Consider the following 23,297-nt stretch of genomic DNA (forward strand, 5'->3'; position numbering starts at 1 on the left):
AAAGCAGATTGCAAAACTTTTCTTACGTGGTACTGCTAAGTGGGTAAAGACTGCTGGCTTGATTTATAGTCACATGCAAACCACACCATTCAAGGACAAGGCTGTTAGAACAATTAAAGCTAGAAGCCCTGTAGTTTTTGGAGGGCACACAGAAATCATTTATATTGCTTTCTTTTTTAAAACAATAAAGCATATTTTGTCTACAGGTGTCTAAAAGACTCTCTTCTCTGTACTCACGCTTTTGTCCTAGCTGTGTCTGACTTCCCAGACTGCTGCTTGCACACACATGCCAAGGATAGTGTAAGGTCTAGATGAGTGACCCATACACGGAGACTCCTGGCTTGCGCCAGGCCCCGAGATGGTTTTGCTTTAGAAATGCAGCTCAGTCTTTGTTTTCTTGACACTGTGGACATAAGAAGTGCTCTTTCTTAGGAAGTAGACACCTATGCACAAAGCTGCCAGGAGCTGAGATTTCCATACTAAGATCAAAAGAAGGTTTTATTGTCTTAGGTTTAAAGCAGCCTGTGCCTTTCAAAACCTAGCATTCCAATTGAAAACATGAACTGGAGAGTAAAATGTAAGCTTCGTATTGTTAATGTGAAAAAACATCTGTCTGTGCCTTGAGCCAAAAAGCTGCTTCTTGGTCATGCAAGAAGCCTCATTACTACAGGTATATTTTAACACCAAGTATTTCCCTCCATCCTTGATGTCTCAATTTTTCCTCCAGTAGTTTGAAGGTGTAAAGTTAAATAGTATCTCTTTGTCATGATTACTATTCAGAATGGCTGATGTCGTCGTCATCATGGTGTGGATATTCTTCTGAAATGTTTTCTAAATAGCACTCCCAGAGCCCCATGTACTTTCTGGGTAATTCCTTGAACCCTCTTCCTAGTTCTGTGGCTAGCAAACCCTGAATATTAAATGGTAATATTTCTTTTGTTTCATTTACATTGCTCATTTATTCACATATTCACTAAATAAATATATTGTTGTTAAGTGCCTTTTAGTCGAAACAAACTCATAGATGACCCTCCCTCAGATTTATCAAGGCTGTAAATCGCACAGGAGGAGATTGCCCATTATTCTCCTATGGGGAATCTGGTGGATTTGAACTGTGAAATATGCATAGGTGTTAATTATTTTGAATATTACTTCTGTCTTCTCTCTGTGAACCATTTGAGAATTAAGAGAAAGGTGGATGGGAGGCAAACTGTCATTTCACTGCAGATGAAAGTTGTCTTCAGGAATAGAGTTGCGTCGGAAGCATCTGGTCACTGCAGGGTGGAATCTGGGGAGGTCTTGCCCCATCCTCCCATGTCCTACTCCATTCCCACAAGGCCTGGCTCTGACAGCAGAGCCCACTCAAGGGAAACAGTGCAGCTCCTGCTCCCCTCCTGTAGGAAGCAGGGCCAGGCAAGAAAATGAAAGGTTGGCAAAAACAAAGCCCCCAAAATTATCTCAGTGATCAAGATGAAATTTAATACATTAAAAAAAATTTGAAGTTAATGAGAAAAAATCCAGAATGAATAAAATACAATCATTTTTTAAATTATTATTTTATTAGAGTGTGTGTGTGTGTGTGTGTGTGTGTACTGTCAAATCGGATCTGACTGGTACAGGAGGAGATTGTCCCTCCTTTTCCTGGCAGAGCATCTGGTGGATTTGAACCGTGCACCTCTGGGATTGCAGTGCAATTTCTTGCCACTAAGCCACCAGAGCTCCAAAATACAATCATTTAAATAAAGACTGGTGCTTTCCCCCTTTTTATATCAGCAGGCTGTGTGTTTCACCCATTTGCTGTGGAGTTTGATTCTGACTCATGGTGAGCTGTGCTCCAGAGGGTTTCTTTTGACAGATCCAATAGCCAATCTTTTAGAAGTAACCTTTAGGTGAACTCAGATCTTGGAAGCTGAGCACTTTACTGTCCAGGGCATTGTTACGGATCCCATTTTAAGGTTAGCACCTAAGGTGAATGTCTCACTCACCTCCTTCTATTCCTGGCTAGGTGGGCAGCTCATTGATAAGAGACAAGCTGAGCCTGCCTGAGCCAGCCCATTTAATTCTTTCATTTGCAAAATCCAATAGAAGTGGAATAGAAGCAACATGCCATAAGTATAGAAATTTTCCTTTATTTTTTATAGAAGGAGTACTGACTGACTGAGAGGGAAGTTCAAAAGCATAATGTAAAGACTCAACAGAAGGAACATCTACTCCTTGTTAAAATAATAAAATGTATGACTGGCTGTCAAGTCAGCTGGCTCTGACAGTCTACTAATTTTGTTGATCTGTTTGGCTAGACAAGTGTCCTTTTTCTCCACTTTGTAGCATTCTTGCTACTTCATCCAAAGGGGGCCTAGCACTCAGAAGTTACTTCAAAATAGATCAGGATAGAAATGAACAATTCTCAGACTTAACCCATCAATATGAAATCAGTCTGCCTTTTAAGAATCAGTCTGACTCACTGATACATTGATATTTAGGATGCACAGAAATGTTGAAGGATAGAGTTTCAAATAAGTACTGGTTTCTGAAATTAATTATTTTTATGTTGCCTCACTTCCATAGGCTTGCATCTTCATATCCATTAAATGAACTGCAGGTATTTCTCCCAAGGTTAACTAACTTACTGGAAATCATATTGTTTGTTGGTAAGTGCTGTTAACCCTCTGAACAATAGAACTGAACTTTCTCCCATCCTGGGCAATTTTTACCCCCCAAACACTTGAGCCCATAGATATAGACACTGTTTAGTCCTTCTTGTTGAGAGTCGTCTTCTCTTTCACGAACCTTCTTTATACTTTTTCAAGCATGATAGCGCTCTCCAAGTAGTGTCACTTAGAACAACATGTCCAGAGTACATGAGGCAAAGCTTCGCTATCCTTACATTCGAGGAACATTCTGGCTGCGTATTCTCTACACATTTTATTTGCTCTTTTGGCAGTCCAGGGGATATTCAGCATTCTTCTCAAACACCACAACTTGAAGGCATGGATTCTTCTCCTTATTCATTGTCCAGCTCTCACATGCATAGCAGTATTCTTAAGGGGGTGAAGAGGAGGGTGTGAGGAAAGAGTATCTTGGACTTTGTTCCAAGACAGGATGTACTAAATGTAGCAGTTGAGTAGATTATTGAGTTTGTTTAAATCTAAGTTGTAGGAACTAATTTAAGGATTTTCACCCAAATTATAAAATACATATCTATATTTATACCTGTACATACTGAGGCTTAAAAGGTAGCCTTGTTAGCGACTTTGAATTATTAGGAAATGGGGTTCTAAAGTATCTCTTGGCAACACATAATTTTATGAGAAATATTTAATGAAATAAAACAAAATTTGTAGCTTAGCAGTTGTGCAAATCTCTCCTATTTGTTTTAAGCAAGATGAAAATCAGGTTCTATTTCGGAGAGAGTAGAGTGAATTGTTTAGTTTTGGTTTGTGAATCTTTAAAAACTTTTTTTTAATCTTTAAAAACTTTTAAGAAGATTGACAAATTTTAAATGTAGAAGCTCTAAATTATAACTGTATTTATATTCTTATTGTAAAGACTGGTTTGCACAATATTGAAATAAATGAGTAAAATGAAAAGTTTTGTATGGCTACAAAATAATGAAACTCCTTTTCATGTGTGACATTCCAAAATATATTCTTTATTTTATAATTATCATTTGGTGGAGAGAGTTTAGGCAAATGAAATTTTGAAATTACTGGGCAAAGCCGTATATGCCAGTAATATGTATATAAATTATGCCTCCTGCCTCTATTAAATTTGCTTTTAGTTGATGAAATAAGAGTGAGTTATAATATACCTAGTTATAATGTACTGCTAATAACTACTTAGGTCAAGTCATGCAGATATTTCTCAGAATTTGTAAAACAAGGAGGTTAGAATTGATTCTCCAGAATATCTTTCAGCTTTGATAATAATTAATGATTATTATCATTAATTAGTGGTAATTTATGATTAATGATAACAAATGCAATTGTAGGACAATAATTTTAATAAATAATTTTTATCTTTGAAGAGCAAGAAAGCAGTCTTCTTAACCTAGATTTAGAAAATACTTTTCTAAAGATATGAAAAAGTTTTTCAACTAGTGTCAATGAAAACTTGTAGTGGTTCTTATTATTGCTCATTTCTACTTCATGCTGACTAGTTTTAAAATTTTGTTGTTGTTGTTGTTGTGTACTCCCAGGTTGGAAGTGACCCATAGCTGACCCTTCAGTGGATTTTCAGAGGCAGTAAATCATAAGGGAAGAAATGACCCATCTTTATCCCGTGGAGCAGGTGGTGGATTTGAACCCTCATTCCTCACCACTAAGCCACCAAAACTCACAGGTGCATGGCCTCTGAAAACCCACTGGAGGGTCCGCTATGCGCTGGTTCTGACTGCACACACCACACAACGTAGGAAAAAGGCTTAATGAGCCAAGTCGTAGAAATTTAGGTCCTGTTCTTAAGAAAACATACTTCATTTTCATCTAGTTGGAACTGCCTCACAGATGACCCTCCAGTGGGTTTTCAGAGGCTTAACATTGCACAAGAAATTGCCCACTGCACAGGAGACTTCCCAGAAAGAAGGGCAATCTCCCATGGATTTGAACCATATCAGCTTTTTTTGTAAGCACACAACTCTGTACCTACCATGCCGCCATAAGGAAGAATGAAATTTCTGAAAACTAAAGTTGCAACTTTTCCCGTCTTTGATATAATTGAAAAAGGAACACTGGCCAGTTTTTCCTGTCTACTACTTTTATCTACTCCTCTGTGGGAGAAAGATTAGAAATCCCCTCCCATTCAGTTTACTGCCTCTGAACACCCTCCAGTTATGAGTCAGTTCTTATTCTACAGCTCTATGGTACATAACCACAATAACTTTATTTTTAGGAGGTGTGGTGACCTTAAGGGTCGGGAATTAAGCTACCAACCCAAGGTCTGGCAACTGCTCCACAGGAGAAAGGATGTATAATCTCCTCCCATGTGATTTACTCCCTTTCAGAACCCGCTGGAGGATGAGCTATGAGTCACTTGTGACTTGACACAATGAGACTGCTTTTTCTTTATGATGATAGTGCCTTTTTGTTTTCTTTGCTGCATGGTGAAATGATAATGACAGACTTAACTGTAGAACTTTTTTGCTATCCAAATCTCTATACCTTCCAAATCCTTTATTGTCATAAGATCGGAAACCTTAAGTCCATTGCTGTTTGTGGCATAGTCTATTTCTCATACGGTCACTAATGAATCCTGCTTGAATCAATTACACCTCGCAGCAACAACCACCACATTGTTATTCATCAATTTGATGTGCAAAGTAACGTTATAGGAGAGAGAAATGTCCCATGAGGTTTCTAAGGCTGGAATCTTTATTGAAGCAGAGTTCTACCATTGGGCAGTTAGTTGGTTGGATTTGAATGATCTGTCAATTAGCAGCTGACAACTTTAACCACTGTGCCACTGGAGTTCCTTACTCTTATCCATAAAAGTATTAAAAAATGTTCAGTGACTAATTATTTTTTTCATTTGTGATTTCACACATACACACACACACACACAGAGAAAAGTTGATAGTTCTTTGTTCTCCTATTCTATGAAAATGACTTTGTGAGTTAAAGACTTGTAGCTTTAAAATATTTAACCTTTATGTTTATGGAATTTTATAATCACAATTATTATTAGTAGAATCATTACAGTTATTACATGATGCTACATGTAAAAAGTTACATGTTAAACCAAATACATAACTTCAAAAGCAAAACTCAGGCCATCTATGATATAAATATTAATAAATATGTAAGTGGGGAAAAAAATCTGGCCCATTTCTTTTCCTACTTAGCAATTCAGCAAACTATCAAGATCCTTAATTTTCCTGTGCTTTTTCATGGCTAATAAGACTTTGAGAATATTTTCCCACCCTAAGGAATGGGCAATCTCTCATGTGATTAACTGCCTCTGAAAACTTGCTGGAGGGTCAGCTCTGGGCTGGTTCCATCTTGATGTACACAACAACAAGGAAATATTCAGAGATAGTAAAAGATCGCAACAGTATTTGTTATAACCTGTAAAAGAGAAAGACTGGAAACTAAGCACTAAATGAAATGGAGCTCTTGGTTTAATTTACTTAAGTGAACTTTAAAAATATTGTGTGACCAACTTACATACTGTAATCTTTTTTTAAATTTTCTTGTATGAGACTGTGTTTCCACTTTGTCCTGTAAAGAAAGGGGTGGGGGGAGAAGAAAAGAAGGAGCTTAGCTGGTAAAGTGCTATCAGCTGTGTCTGATTACTTTTTCATAAAGACATATGACTTCTATGACTTACAGTACGTGCTTATGTTCACAGTGCTCCTTGTTCATTTTAAGGGTTCATAGGGGCTGAAGATGATTTGCACTCAACTACTACCCTAAAGACTGACAGAGGAGCCTACTCAGTGGTGCTACAAAGACCTTGCAATCTGCTTCTCTAAAGATAGCTGAGAAAACCCTATGGTGCTCCTCTGTAGCATGGGGGATTGCCATAGGTCTGAACTGACACACACTGGGTTTGTGCATTTGTCTTGCTCACATCTGCTTATATTAGGTTCTCTTCTCATTTAAATGAGTCTTTGTAAAAGCAGGTGCTTAAACAGAAATTATACCCCATGCACATCAGCTCAAAATGAATAAATGTACTTATTGAACATTTAGTTTAAGCATATTTTATTTAAAAAGATTGACAGTATTGTATTTCATAAAATCTTTTATTTACATGCTAGACAATATTTACTTAAATGTTTCAGTGACACTTGAAGAATTGTGTTTTGTTCTTTAAAGTTGATTAATTGATACTTTGCAGAAGTATAAATATTGCACACCTTTTAGGATTGAGACTCTCTCTCTGAGTGTGTGTGCCAGAGAGAGAGGAGTGAGCAAGAGTGCTCATATGCTAATAGGTTTACTATGTTTAATTGAAGCTTTTCGCCCTTCCCCAGTGTAGAGGCTGGTTTCAGGATGCACAGCCTGAAACACCCAGAGCACTGCTAGTGAAGATACTTATATCTTCAATTCTTTCATGATTTGTATTCTTTTCATTGGTTTCAGGTCAGAAAAGTTTGAATACAAAGATTATCAAATAGGGGTGTAAGATCTACTTTTAATTTTGAAATATATAAGCCATAGAGTACCAGTTCGTACCTCATGAATATTTTATTTCTTCGTAACAGAACTGTAATATCCCTTTGACACAAGTACTAGAATTAGAAGGTCAGTTCAAATGAACATAGAACTGTATGATTTATTTGAAGCCCTGGCTTGATCATTGGACATTTCTTAAGATCAATATGCTAAAAAAAAAAAGTATTGAAAAAAGTTTGCATTTGAAAGATTTTATGTTTAAAAAAATTTTAAGTGTGACTTTCAGTGGTCTATAAATATATTTTCAGTGTTGAAAAAAAAAAAAAAAACAAAACCCAAAACCCAAGAAATAAACAAACAAAAAATCCCAAACTTCAGATGCTCCCTTTGTCAACTAACAAGAAGGAAAATCTGTTGCCAAGTGCTTGGGAATGGGAAGCATGGGATCGTTGGAGTAATGTGTGTGTTTGTCTTTAGGTGCCTGTTCCCCCAGTGAGAGAGTATGAAAAAAGATGATGATCTAATGAAACCCAGCTAATGAGATCTTAATTACCTAATAGTTTAGGTTATGAATTTGAAGATAAAGTAGTTGCAATTAGTGAAAGTGAGATCTGTTAAGTTTTCTAATATTTACTTAGGAAAAATATTTTATTTCTTCCAGGGAGCAACAAGAAATCATTTCAACTTCTAACAACCAAGTTTTAAGTGTGCTGAAAAACTGAAGAGACACTTTTGCTTTGTCTCTGATTTGAGAGAACTTGAAGAAGAAATAAAATGACAGCAGTTTAAAGTTAATATCCAGGATGAATGATGATAATTCAGATGGCAAGACAGAAAAGGAATTACAGTCCTTATTTATTACGGATAAAAATGCAAACACATATCAGCACAGCCCCAAATCACACCCTCCACAAAATTCTTCAGCTAGTCATATGAATTGGAATTCTGACAACACCGATGACATGGTGGTTGATTGTGAAACCAGCCCTACTATGCACACTGGTGAAAATATTTCTCTAAATCAGTGTGTCGAGGTACTTGATCACCAACAGTCTGCGGATGATTTGGTTAGTACGAGGATGTTAGATCAGCACAAAGATTTCATGTGTCAGCCTTCCGCTTCTGCATGTGTTTTAAATACGGAGAACACTGATTCCCTGCATGATAATTGTCATTCAATGGTAGAAGCTCAGGACCAGAGTGTTGAGCCATTGCTGCCTTTTGTGTGGAAGCCTAATGATCATTTTAACTCTCCAGGCCATCCTAATGCCTTGGAACGAAACCAGACATTTGACATGAATGAGGATAATATTAATTGCACCTTTGTAATACATCATACGATTGATAAGAGTCTATCTTTTCATACCACTGAAAGTCTTCCACCAACTGACCAGAGAGGTGAAAGTGCATCTGTATCATGCTCTGCTTTATCGTCTTCTCATTCTGATACGACAAACGTGAGAGAAAAGAGTTATGATCAAGAAAGTTTTAAAAATTCTCTAGCAACACCATCTGAAGCCCCAAATAAAAGTTTCGCAGTATTTCCTGATGTGGTGATGCAAACTGATGCTTTTGTTCCAGATATTAAAAATCAGTGTCAGTATTCTTCAGGAAAAGTCACCAGTGAGTACACACATGGGTCCCAGCAAAGACTAGTTGGAGAACAAGAGATACAAGCCCCAGCACCAGTTTCTGATGGCATGGATGTTCCCAATGGGTCTGTATTACAAGAGTTCTTTTGTTTATCAAAAGATGAACCAAATAGTGAGACACATTCACAGAGCTCATATGGGCAAAGGGAAATAGTCCAAAATCTAAGAGAAACAGTGTCCAATTGTCTTATAGATGATGAATGCCCTTTGCTAGTGCCAACATTTGTTAACAGTGAAGTCCAAGTACTGACCCCAGAGCATAAAGTCACAGTGACTGAAGACACACAAGTTGTTCCCAGTGAAAAGCATTTGGGAACCCAAAATGGCACCTTTGAATTGATACAAAATAGCCCACCAGAACAAAAGGAAACTTCAACATTTGAACTATCTTGGAATAAAAATGATATATCCATTAGTGCAAACCACACCATTTGCACGTCAACACCCATCCTAGAATCCACAAGTAAAACTTCTTCTATTTCACCTGTTGGACCAACAGAGAAATGTATTAAAGTGGAGAAGAGTAATCAAGATCTTAGAAATTTATTAAATGTGAAGGAAGCATCTGTAAATATGTGTAAAACTAGTTTAGGAAAATCAACAACCAAAACTAATGCCTCTGTAGGCAGCAAAGTTAGAAAAACAGAAATTATAAGTTACCCAAGACCAAACTTCAAAAATGTTAAAGCAAAAGTTATGTCTAGACCAGTGCTACCGTCCAAAGACCCTGCTCTATCGAAGATCACAGTGCGATCCCAGCTGTTAAGTGTCTCCTCACCCGCATCAGTATCTGCCTCAAGACAGTTGACTGCTTTGAGCAAAACACCAAGATCCAGCTTGAATGCAGACACAAAAGCAGAAATCCTAATTAACAAGACGCACAAGCAGCAACTTAATAAACTCATTACTAACCAGGCTATGCATGTTGCAACTCATTCTAAAAATGCTTCACACAGGATTCCAAGAACAACATCTCCCATGAAATCGAATCAGGAAGATGTTGACAAAGCAAGTTCTCCTAATTTAGCAAGTGAGGCTTCGTCCATTGCTACATTTTTCCAGAAGATCAAAGACATGCTCCCAGTTGAAATGGAAAGCACAGCTTGCTTGGGAATGACATATGCCTGCAACATCGATCAGATTAGCCCTGTAAAAAATGATGAAAAAGGAAATGGAGCAGCTATGGAAAAACAGAAGCTAAAAGGAGAACTTCAGAATGACACCTTTGAATATAGTTCACTCTTTTTGGTAAGTATATTTTTACCTGCTTTGGAGTATAGTGGGAGAATAAGTGGGAAAAACAGAGTTCTTTTATCAATCAGTTACTGATTGGTAATGAAAAATATTGCAGAACTAAATGTACAGATTTATTTCAGATAATAACATTTTATTCAATGATTCTTGATGTTGACAATTAGAACATATAAAAGTATACAAGGTCACACTACTCAAAACCTGAATATGGAAAAATCCTTGTATTCAATATTGTGTATAAAGCACCAATGTTCCTTTTGATACTGTGCTAATAGAACTAGTTATTTCAATATTTTAGTCCAGATATAAAGTATAATTGCTGATTAAAATCTATTTTCTACTTACAGAAATAAAAAGGTATTTGTTTTATATACTTTAAAATATAAGAAATGATATTTAAGAAATAATGCTGGTAAACAGAATCAGCTTAAAAATAGTTGCTGGTGTCTTGTTGGGGAAGGTGGGCTGGCATGGGAAGTGGAGTTCTGTCTTGTGAACAGGATTATTCCTGTGGTTTTGTTTTTTGGGGTTTTTTTTGTTGTTGTTTCTTTTTTTCCTCCCCGCTACTGACCAGCCAGTGTTATTTTGGGCTAGTAGCCTTTTGCACTACAGAGGTGAAAGGATTAGGTTAATGAAATGTTAGGATCTAACTGCAGCTGTAGTATATTGATTTCTGATATATAAACAATCTGTTTTATTCATGAACAGTGAAAGTGCAGTAAATAGTACCTATATGCATTTCATAGTACCTATAAAATAGTTGAGTAATAATGAAGATTATTTAATGCAAGACCACAAATATTATTTTTCTTTTCAAATGCTTATTATTTTGACAACAGAAAGGGACTAGTTCTCAGAGTTCTAAAAACATATGATGGGCCATTTTTGGGGCGATGGGCCATTTTGGGGGCTGTGTGTACTTGTCCTCAACCTTATTTTTGGCAGTGGACACTTACGTGTATTTTTAGCCTCACACGGGCTTTTCTTGGGCACCTGGCCTGGGAGCCAGACATGGAGCCTGGTGACAGCAGGATAGGAAGACAGATGTGAGGCTGCCAGTCTCCTGGAGGGCACATGTCTCACAGTAACATCACAAGTGAGTATGGCAAGGTGTGAAAGGGCTGTGTAGAACACCATGTGCACATCTAATGTGCACTCAGGTACATAAAAGAGAGAATTGCCAGCATTTTTTTATGAGTTTAAGAAAAACTTGATATTTTTGAGCTGTGCCAGTTTAGAGATGTTTTGATTTGTACTGTTATACTTTATTCCAGAGCACAGACTTGTTTATAAGTTCTCTTGGCCGTATGAATGTCATTTTGCTTATGTTGTTTTAAATTGGTTGGCATCTGGTGGTTCTTATCAACATTAGTTTGTAGTTGACAGATTACATAACAACACGATGTCTGTTCCTACTCCATAGGGAGTTGTGTAGCTAATTCAAAGGCCAACCTTGTCTGGTGATTCAAATAGACCAGCCATATCCTAAGAAAGATGGGCCAGCTCTTGCGGAATTTACTGACTTTGAAAACCCACTGGAGATATATCTGTGCATTGGTTTTGACTGGACAGCAATGAGAGAGTAGATGCACAGAAGAGTTATATTGTGTAATAATTTTCTGCTGCAGGCTGGAAAAAGACCCTAGTATAAAGTTTTTTAAGTATTTTTCTGAGTACAAATTTATTATATAAGTTTGAATTTGACGCTTTCTCTGATTTGTACATTGAGAAAGATTAATCATATTCCCCAATGTGCAGAAAGTCCGTTTTTCAGGTTCATAATGTGGCATTGAAGTAAGATGTTAAAATTATTCCATTGAGTGTTTCCAAATTTATTTTGTAGGAGAAACATTTTTCATGGGACTTTGCGGTTAGTTTTCATAGTTAAACATGAAGCATATTGTAAATCCTGCCCACATTTTCACAGTATTGACCTTTTTTTCCCTGTCAAACTGGTCTCAAAGCTCATTCTTCTCAATGGTTATGTTTCAAGCACCCATTGATACCATGCAGCGTCTTCAGGGCTGTAAATCTTTATGGGAATACATTATCTCATCTTTATCCTATAGAATGATTAGTGAATTTGAGCCATCAACCTTTTATTTAGTAATTCTTTACCCACTCAACTACCGGGGCTCCTCCGCAGTACCCAGACTCTGAACTTGCTCTGGACTTCTGATGAGACAGTTTGGAGGGTTGTTAATAACCTGTGTGTTTTGTTTGGGGCTAAATGAGAACTATTTAACTTGTTGAATCCTTAAACTACCTATAATCTCACAGTACCTTAGTCGTCAAAGTTTATCTGAATCTTCAGAAAGTTTTCCATTTGAGAGAAAGAATAAAATTCTAGATTAATACAAGTGATTGAATGTAAGTTCTCATTACAGAGACTCTCTGTTGGAGATTGTATGTTAGGCAGTTCTATAAACTGGTTTGTCAGCCTGGAGCTTTCATTTCTCTCAAATTATCTCCTCATTACTATACAAAGAAGAGTACAAGAGAGAAAGGTGCAGCATAGAGGGTTAGAGTGTGAGTTTCGGGAGTTAGATTTGGTTTCAAATATTAGCTCCATCATTCACCATCTAAGTTACTTTGGGCAAAATAATGTCTCCTTATGTAGATGGGAACACAAATTATGGTTTACAGTCTTGTAACTTGTGAATAAGGCTCAGGCTTCTGTTTTAAGTTGTTATCAAGTCAGTTCTGACTCATGATGACCTCATGTGTGTCAGATTACAGTTGCCCTGTAGGATTTTTCAGAGATTCTTTTTTGCAAATAACACACTAGGCCTTTTCATTTTTTACTCTTTTTTTTATTATTTAATACTGGTTTATGGATAAAGTTCATGAAGTTTGTATACATTGGTTTTCACACTAGATCTTTTCCCTTTCATTTACCCTCCCATGGCCTCCCCCCATCAAATTATGTGACCCCATGATTAAGCACCCCCTCCCAATCCTTGTACTTATTCTTCAATAATGATCTTATACAGTATTTGTCCTTACGAGACTGAGTTAGTTCACTTAGCATAATGCTCTCCAGTCCCTCCTATACTAGGTAGTAATTTACAATATCATTGCTCCTGCATGCTGCATAGTATTAATTGTTGACTGTACCATAATTTCTCAAGCCATTACATTGTGGTTGGACATTCAGGCTGTTTCCATGTTCTTGCTATGAAGAAATGCACCAAATCTTTGGCAATAAGAGATCTGCAAAGCAAAACCACAGTAAGATAACCATCTTACCCAGTGGCAGTGGTAAAGCAGCAAGTAATAAATGTTGGAAAGGATGTGGAGAGATAGGAATGCTTATACATTGTTGGTGGGTTTGTAAATGATACAACCACTCTGGAAGGCAGTTTGGCATTTTCTTTAAAAGAACATAGAAATTCCATATGACCCAGCTATTCCACTGCTTGAAATATACCCTGAGAAAAAGAACAATGAGGTACAGAGACTTGTACACCAATGGTCATAGCAGAACTTTCTTTTAAAGCCCTTCTTGAATGCAGTCCCAAGCTATTGATTAGCAGATTAACATGTTAAGAATTCAAACCACCCAACTAGAGGAATTCAATCTCCATGCTGTTGAGTTCCCTCCAATTCATAACAAACCTTCATTGGGTTCCCAAGGTTGAGAATAATAACAGAAGGAGATTGCTCAGCTTTCTTAGAGTTGCTGTTGGAATTATTGGTTATTTGTGGCTTTGGCTTAGGAACAGCTCATTATGGACTATGCTACCAGAATTCCATTTCTATCCCCCATGGATTCCTATATGTAGAATATGAACTTTTAATTTATTGAGTACCTGCTGTATACGAGAGATAGTGATTATTGCTGTGGTATAGAGAAGAAGAAGAAGAAAAAAAAAAAGAAAACAAGCCTGTACATACCTAGTGCCTTAGAACAATGGATAATATTACGGAGCAAACTGATAGGGAATAATAAGTATAGAGTTGAGAGTATCCATAGAAGTCTGTGCCAAAGAAGGGGTCTGCATAAGGTCAATGGAAGCAAGGAAGCTTGTCAAAGAAGGTTTCTAGGGGAAGTGTCATCTTAGTCACTGTCCATAACTTGAAGGCAAGTGTGACGTGGAAGGGTGTGTTCTCAGTAGCAGGAATAATGCTCAGAGACGAAAACACATGAGATGATAGTCTCACTCTACTCAGGGAGTCCAGGTGGTAAGTCTAATAGAACCGGAGGTGCAGAACCAGAAGGAGCACACAATAAGCTGAAGAGTGTGCCCTGTCCAGAAGAGCTTGGTGTGCCTTGGAAGGACGTGACTTTATCTTGAAGCAGAGGGAAGACACTCAATCCAATGGGAACTTCACAGATCTTACCCTGGGGTGCAGAAAGTGAACTGGAGGTTGGTAAGACTTGAAGCAGGAAAGTTGAATGTTTCCATAATCCTAGCAAGGGACAATTCAGACCTGTACTAAAGCAGATAGAAAGGAGAGAATCCTATCAAAGAGGTGTTTAGGAGATAAGAGACCTCTAGAAACAGTCTTTATTTAGAGTGAGTGCTTGAGTGTATTAAGGTGACTATGGAAAGAAATATACTTAGAGATGGGTAGTCATAATTAGTTCAGAATTAGAAACGATTTCTTGTTCCTCATCTATGAAACAGAGTATAAGAAAAATATCAGTATCAAGTGGATATTGTGAAGATTAAATTGATACATGAAAAGTGTTTAGAATGGTATCTCACACAGTAAAGGATATGTATTTTATGAAACAAGCCAATGGTGTGATTATTATTACTGTTGTTAAGTAAAAGTACTAGAAAGAAGAGGACCAGGGTTGTAGAAAACATTTTAAAATGTATGTTTGGAACTCTGGAGACACGGCTAATGTCAGTTTGGGTGCATCAGTATACAGCTGGTGTTTAAAATGTTTATCTAGGAATATATATATATTCTACAGAAAGAAATAAGGGTTAAGTATAGGATCTCCAGGATGGCTAGCATTTAAAGGGACAGAGGAGAGGTGCTGAGAGTAATAACCACACAGGTAAAAAAGGAAAACCACAAAGAACTTCCTTGGAAAAACTAAAGACAGAGGCAGTAGGATTTGATGCTTCCGAGAAGACTCGTAGGGAATGGAATGAGTTATAGGTTGAATTTGCCTTCTGCAATTAGTCATTTTAGAGACAAAAATGTTTCACTGCTGGATGGTAAAAGCTCATTGAACTTTCTCAACAAATGAGAGTGAATGGGTTTTCATGTCTTCATCATAAAAATGGAAATTAAGCCTATCTGATATATACATTTAGAAATAATTTTTCTCACAGCTATTATTAGTAAGGGAACAGTTTAGGGAAAGTGTGATCTGGACTAAAGTTTTAACAATTGGTTTGTTGTTGGGTTTTTTGCAGGACTCGGCATCAAAAACTGCAGCTACCTCGGGCAGGAACATATCCAAACCAGACTCCTCTAGCTTGAGGAAAACACCTTGTCCAAAACCTAAAGTAGGCCCTTCTGTTTCCTGTCTGAGGAGAAGCAACGACAGTCGAAATCTCAGTTCCGAACGGGCTTTATGTTCTCAGAGAATCAGGCGTGTATCTACTTCCGGTAAGAATAAAAGAGTTCACCTCTGGCTGTTATTAAAAGGAACTGGTCCCTAGAAAAGGATACCATGTTTGGTACAAATAGAGGGTTAGCAAAAAATAGGAAGACCCTCAAAAATGGATTGATACAGTGGCTGCAACAGTGGGCTCAAACCATAGCAACAGTTTTGAGAGTCATCTCAGGCAATGTTCAGTTATGTTGTACCCAGCGTCACCTTTTAGCACCTGATGTATTACTTTAAAGTAAAATTACGCGTGTAAGAGACAGATAAATGGTCTTGCCCCCAAACACTCACACATTTCACTTTTCATGGATCACTGTGCAGTATCCTGCACATTGAAAGAGAAAGAGATAGAAGACAAGGATCTTAATCTTTGGTCATTGGAAGCCTAGTTGGAGAAAGATCTATATGTGTATAAATGAACTTAGAAGCTGTTCAGAAAGTTGCATATGTGAATATGCAATGGACCATTATTATAAATATTAATCATTTGATTTTTTAATAAATTATTAAGTTCTTATTTAATAAACTAAATGTTTATCATATATGAAGAAATTACATTTCTTTCTTCGAATTTTGCTATAAGATGCCTTATAAATAGACAAAGTATGAAGATGGCCCAAAAGTTAAACTTTTCTACAACATTTTTTTATGTTGGTGTAAGCTTTAGAACCAGTGATTATGAAGTTATTTAAGAGTTAAGACATTTGAGAGTTACAGGAATTGCTGTCTTAGTAAATTTGGTAAATTTACAGAAATTTTTCTGTTACAAATTACAACAGGAAATGGAAAAGTCAGCTCTATTTCACAGGGGCTAAAATCCTGTTAGCCATTTCAGCCAACTGAAGAGGACTCTGCAGGGAATACTTATTTCAGCAGCTACAGCCTACCAAATTACAGGCATGTCACGTAGATTTAGAAGTGTCCTTATCAAAATAGTGGTTACTATTGAATGTTCTTGGGAGAAATGTTCTGTGGAGTTCTGTGTTATCCAGGTGTGGGAATGTTTTACAGATACTAACAAATCAACCAAAGCTTGAAGGAAAGCTTTACCTGTCTACACTTTAGTATTTTTAGGTTTTGATTTTTCAAACCTGTTGTGAAACCACTCATGTAAGAAGCTTATCACACACAGAAGTGTTTAAAGTATTGTTTATTTAGATTCAGGCTTAGTGTCACAGTCATGTGGTTTTGGAAAGCAGACTCTTTGGTTAGAAGAAGAGGGATTTACAAAGCATTTTTCTTTCCATCCTATTGGAGCTTGTTGTAAAAGAGGAATTCGTCAAGTGGGAGAAAAATAAGACAGAAGATAGAAAGACAAGATCACTGGGAAATGCAGTGATCTGTATTTTGGATTTAGACAGGAAGGTGGTTGGACATGTCAGTGCCAAGCTCCAGTTCTTCCTGTTGCTTCCGGATACAGCTCCTGGTGTTTGCCAGCTGGTGGGGTGCTCCCTTCTAAATTTATTTCACTAGGTATTGGAGCACCTTCTGCTTAGTGGCATGTGGAGCTGGAACTACTGCTCAGCTGCGTTGTAGTTAAGAGCCCGATGTCCTATAAATTATTACCTAGATGTCTTTTCTGGAGTCAGCGAGCTACCTCGGCAAAGTCATTTACCCTCCCTGAGCTTCAGCCTTCACGTCATGGGAAAGTTGAACTTAAGGTTCCTTCAGCTTTTGCAGCCCATGTCTTCCTAGGGGAAAATTGGAGTTTACCTAATTTTCTGAGTAATGACTACTACTGGTGTAATTCTGTGAGCCACATGATGCTCGAATGCCATAAAACCTGAAAGTGTACATACTTTTAGGAACTCAGACCAACACCTAGCATGTTTTAAAAGAGAGAATTCTTTCATGTAGTTAGTGAGTTCTCTTGAGTGATCAAAAGCAAATAAAACAAAGCTCATTGCTGAAGAGTCAGCTTGGACTCAGGGAGCTGTCCTGTGCGTTACACAGCAGAACTGCTCTATAGGATTTCTGGGCTAAAATATTTACGAACACAGATCACCAGGCCTTTCTTCCATGGAGCCATTGGGTAAGTTAAAGCCTTAAACTTTTAAATTAACTGTCAAGTACAAACCATTTGCACTACCCAGGAACTTAGTGAATGGTGAAGCACTTGTGTACTGTATAAAGTTATGCCTTCAAAAGAAAAAGCACATCTATTTAGTCATAATGAAGGGAAAGTTACTGAGCTTTTACCAGTCTCTGCCAAACAGGATTAAAAACTAAACTTTATTTACCTGTTGATTTGTGTGTGTGTGTGTGTTGGCTTGCTTGAGAGCATACAATAAATTAAGAGGTGTTATATAAGGAAACTTAATCACCCTCAAGTTAAAAGTAGAGCAGAAAATCAGGGAGCACAAACAGTGTGCCTTTAGATCACCGAGAGAATGTTGTCGTTTACTGTACAAAGAAGTGTTTGTGTATTAGAAAAAGGAAACCAATGGATATCCACTGTACTTAGACAAAGTTACTCTAGAAAAAGGTAGGGGCAGGGACATTTCAGTAGAATTGAGGTTTTCAATAATTCCTGTCAAAGAACTTAAGTAGAAAATCAGACCCAAAGATGAAATAGTCATTTTCTTGAAGATTTAAAATATGTAAGAGAAAGAATTGTGGTTAAACCCTGAATGTCTCTATTTTATTGTTAAAATTAGGAAAACGGAGGAAATATGAAAGCAGATTGCTTCTTTAGTGTGCATGTTAAAATAATCACTTAAGTTGTTAGTGATGAAAAATATTTCTAGTAATAATTATTGCAATAGTCTGTTCTTAACATTTTACCTGTAAGCTCATTTAATCCTCAAAATAACTCGATGAGAATTCTCTCTTCCTTTTATAGATGAATAGTCACAAGAAGGTAAATCATTTTCCCAAGGTTATGCAGCTGGGCAGTGAGTGGCAGGGCTGGGATCCAGGCAGGGCTTAGGACTCTGGATTCCAGGCTCTTAATCCTCATGCCCTTAGTTTAAAGACACACTATTAGTAAAGCTGTGAGGTTTGAAAATGAAAATGAAGATTTTTGTGCTTAGCCAAATGTTTTAGAAAATTTAACACTTCTTCCCCCCCCCCATGTTTTTGGCTTTAAATTAGTAAGTTTACCATTATGTAAATGATTTTACATGGGTTTTGCAAAGCAGTACTTCACTAGAGAGGGTGAAACTGAATGCTTCTTGGAGTCAAGGATTCTGAAGCTTCGTCTGACATACTTTCGGCCTGTTGCAAGGAGGGACTAGTCCATGGAGAGGGTCATCATGTTTGGGAGAGTGGAGGGACGGCGCAAGAGAGGAAGATGGATCGATTCTGTGAGTGGTGTGATGGGAATGAGTGTGTTTGAGATGGCTAGATTGGCACAGGATAGAACGGCATTTAGAGCTCCTGTATATAGATAGGGTCACTATGAGTCACAAGTGACTTGATGGCACATAACAATTACAGCACTGCTAAAGAAATAACGGCTTTTAAGTTCTTCAGAGTGATTGATTCAGAGACGCACTCACCACCCTCTTTCTGGGACAGTACTGGTTCTTACCAGGAATTGGGTGACAGAATGTGTTTCTTCATGCAAGCATGTGATGCCCTTTGAGTGACCAACCTGATTCTACCTAAACACTCCAAAACTGTTTGCTGTTACACTGAGTTGATTTTGATTCACCATGATCCCAGAGGACTGAAGTAGAACTGCCTAAAGGCTTTTTAAGGCTGTCAGTATTTATGGAACAGGCTGTCTTGTCTTTATCCTGTAGAGCATCTGGTGGATTTGATGTCAGCTTTTGATTAACTGTTAACTCTTAACCACTGCACAACCAGGGCTTCTTGGACTTACCTAGGAGGGCAAATGTGTGTTTATGCAATAAGCAGAAAGCTACACAAAGGGATGTATATGTATAGGGTGCTAAAGGACCTTTAAATACTTTAAGACTTTGGAGAAATGAAAATGGTTCAAGAACGAGTTTGGTAAAGAAAGACCTTATGGAGGGGGCTCTGGTGGCCTAGTGGCAAAAAAGCTGCATTACAATGCTGAAGGTGTGTGTGGTTCAAATCCACCAGGTGCTCCACTGTGCCAGTCAGATCCAACTCTATGGTACGTGACCATAAAGAAAAAAAGAAAAAAAGACCTCATGAAAGATATGAATCTTTAGATCTTTTCTAGAAAAAGATCAATACATTTCACAAAGGTAAGCCTACCTTTTAAGATAATTTTTAAACATTTTGTTGTTGAAAATATACACAGCAAAACACAGCAATTTAATGCATCTATATGTACAATTCAGTGACTTTGATTACATTTTTTAGGTTGTATAGCTAATTGCAACCTGAATTGTTCTTACGCCATTAACATAAGTTCACTGTGCCATTAGATTCCCATATACTATTTTATGTTATTATCAATTTTATTCTATATCAAAGGTTCTTTAAAATAGCACAGGACTCGTTTAAACACATCAGTCTTTGTTAACTTACTAAGCCTGACCATTTTGGTTTAAAGATGATTCTAGGAGATATTTTTCGTTTAAGATTTAAAGACAACCTTGGGACATAGTTTGAAAGGTTCATATAGCCTTAATGATTGTTGCAGTATGGATTGAATAAGAATTTGAAATGCTCCTGCACTGGATAAACATTTATTTCAATTCAGTTTATCATGGAAAATAAATTCTTTGAAAACCACTAATATAATAATACAACTTTTAATCACTTGCCTTACATTAATAATTTCTTTCTTGATGAGTTATTGTCTTCTCAGTTATTTATGGAAGGTTTTTTTTTTGTTTTGTTTTTTTATTTAGCTTTCAAGAGTGTTTGATTTTTTTCCAATTTCTTTTTCTACCCTTTCAACCTTTTTTGGGTAAGATTCTGTGAGATGTGATGTGACCAAAAAAAAACACAACAACCCATAAAACATTTATTTAAAACTAATGAAAATTGTTAAAAACCAAAAACTATCACCAAAAATTAGTCTAAAAACTAACTTTAATATCCTGTTTATAAATAATTCTATAGCTACATGAGAAAAGGATGGGAAGTCTCCTCCCATGCCACTAACTGCCTCTGAAAATCTGCTGGAGGGTCAGCTATGAGTCAGTTCTAACTCAACAGCACTCAACAACAACAACAACAACAACATATTTTTATCTACTTAAAACTGAGACATATAAAATTTTTTTCTTGAGAAAATACTGAAAATAATTGGCATGTTTTGCCTGCTTATGATATACACTGTTCTAAACTCTTCAAATGCATAATCTCATTCTGTTTTCACACTTTATAAGGTGTGGAAATGTAATTATCCCCACTGTACATCTGAGGAATTACACATTTGAAAATTTCAGAAACTCACTCAGGATTACAAAGTTAGTAAAGAGCTGTGCTGCGACCCTGAAGGCATGCAGTTCAAATCTACCAGCTGAGGGAGAGAAAGATGGGCATTCTCCTCCTGTGTGTTTTATGCCTCTGAACACTCAGAGGCTCAGCTGTGGGTCAGTTCTGACTCAGCAGTATACCACCACCACCATTGGTGGAGACTGGAAATGTGTGCTGTCAAAGCAGATCTGACCGGTAAAGGAGGGGATTGCCCCTCCTTTTCCAGAGGAGCATCTTATGGATTCAAACTGTGCACCTTCGGGATTGCAGTGCACCTTCTTGCCAGTAGACCACCACAGTTCCCTTGTGCTTTATTTGTATGCAGTCACCCAACACATTCAGTTATTCATGTAACAAGTATCAGCTATCTGCCATGCCGAGAACTAGATACTTGGAATGAAGCAGTAAACAAACCAAACTTTTACGCTGTAAAGCGTAAATTCTAGTCAGAAGAGCCAGAAAAATAAGTAAATGCAACATATAGTATGTAAGATCATGACAAATACTGAAGAGAGGGGGAGGAAATCAGAAGAAGTAATTTTTAATCAAGACTCATAAAAACCTCACTGCGATGTAATATTTGAGCCTGCAAAGAAGGAGTAGAGAGAAAAAAACAAAAACAGATCTATGGTAGAAGAACGTAGCAGACAGAGGAAATTACTCTCTGCAAGTGAAGTGGGTAATGTGTTTGAGGGAAAAACAGATTCCCGGTGTGTCTGGAATAAGGCTGGGAGGTAGGAGATGAGGCCAGACCATGTAGAGACTTGAGGCACATGGTCAACGAATGTCTTTTCTTCTTTACTATCATATCATTTTGAGGGAACCCCACACAATTCTTTTAACTTAGCAAGTATCTCTGGAAAAGATGGCTGTAAAGAATGACTCATAAAATAGGCTCCATGTGTTACTATGTGGTTGGACTTAACCATTTAAGTAATACTGTGAATACTTGCTCTGTTCTGTATGATCTGATTTCTTTTTTTTGGTCTGATAGATTTTGATAATAAAAACATGATTAAGCAAACTTGCCCTCCTTAAAGGAGGACTTACCAGTTGGATAGTAAGATGGGTAAGAGTCTGTAAGCAAATCATGACACTGCAGTGTGATTAGCACCAGCAGGTACTTCTTTCTTCAGATCTGAGCAGAATTACTGTTTCTTCTATGATATGCTGCAGTAACTGTGCTGTATTGTGATATTTTCCAACATACCCATCTCCTATGAAACTGTCAGTTGTAAGAATTGAGGCCAGGTCTTAGTAATCTTTCTGTTTTCCAGTGTCTAGCACAAGGTTTTAAACATATCATTTGTCTTAAAAGGAACAACACTAGGCTAGCCTGAAAAGTCTGGAGAAGAAAAGTGACAGTTGAACTGGCCTTGGAATGTGCTCGTAGGAGTTTCCCACACAGAGAAGGTAGTGGCATGTCCCAGCATGTGAAGAGCTAGAGTCAGGAGAGGTACCACCAATGACGCTGCCAGAGAAAAGACTTGACGCTTTGCCTCTGTAGCAATTACAGCCTTGAGGACCCTGTGGAACATTTCTAGTCAAGCCAGTAGGGTGGCTCAGAGTCAGAATGGACTTGTCAACAAGGAAGACAATAGTGTTTGGGGAATATAGAGGCTTTGATCAGTGTGCCTGGATGAGAAAGTTGGTTGGGAAAAGTGATAAATCAGCCTAGAAGAATCAGACAGATTGGTTCTAGTTGTCTAGACACAAACTTGTAAGCCATACAGTATTTAGTGAAAGAAAGTAGGACGTGATTATTCAAGATATTTTAAAGAAACAGTGTCTGCCCAGCTTTGTTGCTGGTGAATAATCCAAAGTGTCTCCTCAGGTAACGTATTTGGTGATTAGACAGGTGGGGCCATTCAGTGAATTAGGGAAGATAGAAGTGAACCAGAGCCCACTGTTGAGTTGCTCTTGACTCACAGTGTCTCTGTCGAACAGAACAGAACTGTCCTGGAGGATTTCTGAGGTTGTACATCCTTAAGGGAGTAGATGGTTACATATTTTTCTGCCATCTCTGTGGAGCAACTGATAGGTTCAGCTTGCCAACCTTGTAGTTAGGTGCCCATTATTTAACCCATTGTGCCACCCAGTATCCTTATAAAGTAACAAGAAGGTGATTTCAAGAGAAGAATAGTGGGTTTAGTTTGAAGCATGTTGAATTTGAAAAGACATGGAAGTATCTCAATGGAATGAGTCTTATGTATGTTTCTGTTTTAAAAGACTAAACATGTCCATAGATTTACGAAAGCCTGTGGGAACATAGTTGATAAAGAGACAAGTGTATCTGAAAAAGAGGCAGTAGAGGAACCAGAATGTGTCCAGTGCTCATCG

The 23,297-nt window shown here is 37.5% G+C and overlaps 1 protein-coding gene across 1 annotated transcript in view; it reads left to right on the forward strand.

The window, feature by feature from the left end:
* Nucleotides 1–7,915: 7,915 nt before the first annotated feature.
* MTUS1 (microtubule associated tumor suppressor 1) overlaps nt 7,916–23,297 on the forward strand; it is a 161,428-nt gene continuing 146,046 nt past the window's right edge. The window contains exons 1-2 of the mRNA XM_006893565.1: nt 7,916–10,012; nt 15,397–15,592. Of these exons, the coding sequence (XP_006893627.1) occupies nt 7,916–10,012; nt 15,397–15,592 (2,293 nt within the window). The remainder of the gene's footprint in view (nt 10,013–15,396; nt 15,593–23,297) is intronic.

The sequence above is a fragment of the Elephantulus edwardii genome, unplaced genomic scaffold (assembly GCF_000299155.1).
Source record: "Elephantulus edwardii isolate Elephantulus edwardi_28Jun2011 unplaced genomic scaffold, EleEdw1.0 scaffold00128, whole genome shotgun sequence".
NCBI lineage: Eukaryota > Metazoa > Chordata > Mammalia > Macroscelidea > Macroscelididae > Elephantulus > Elephantulus edwardii.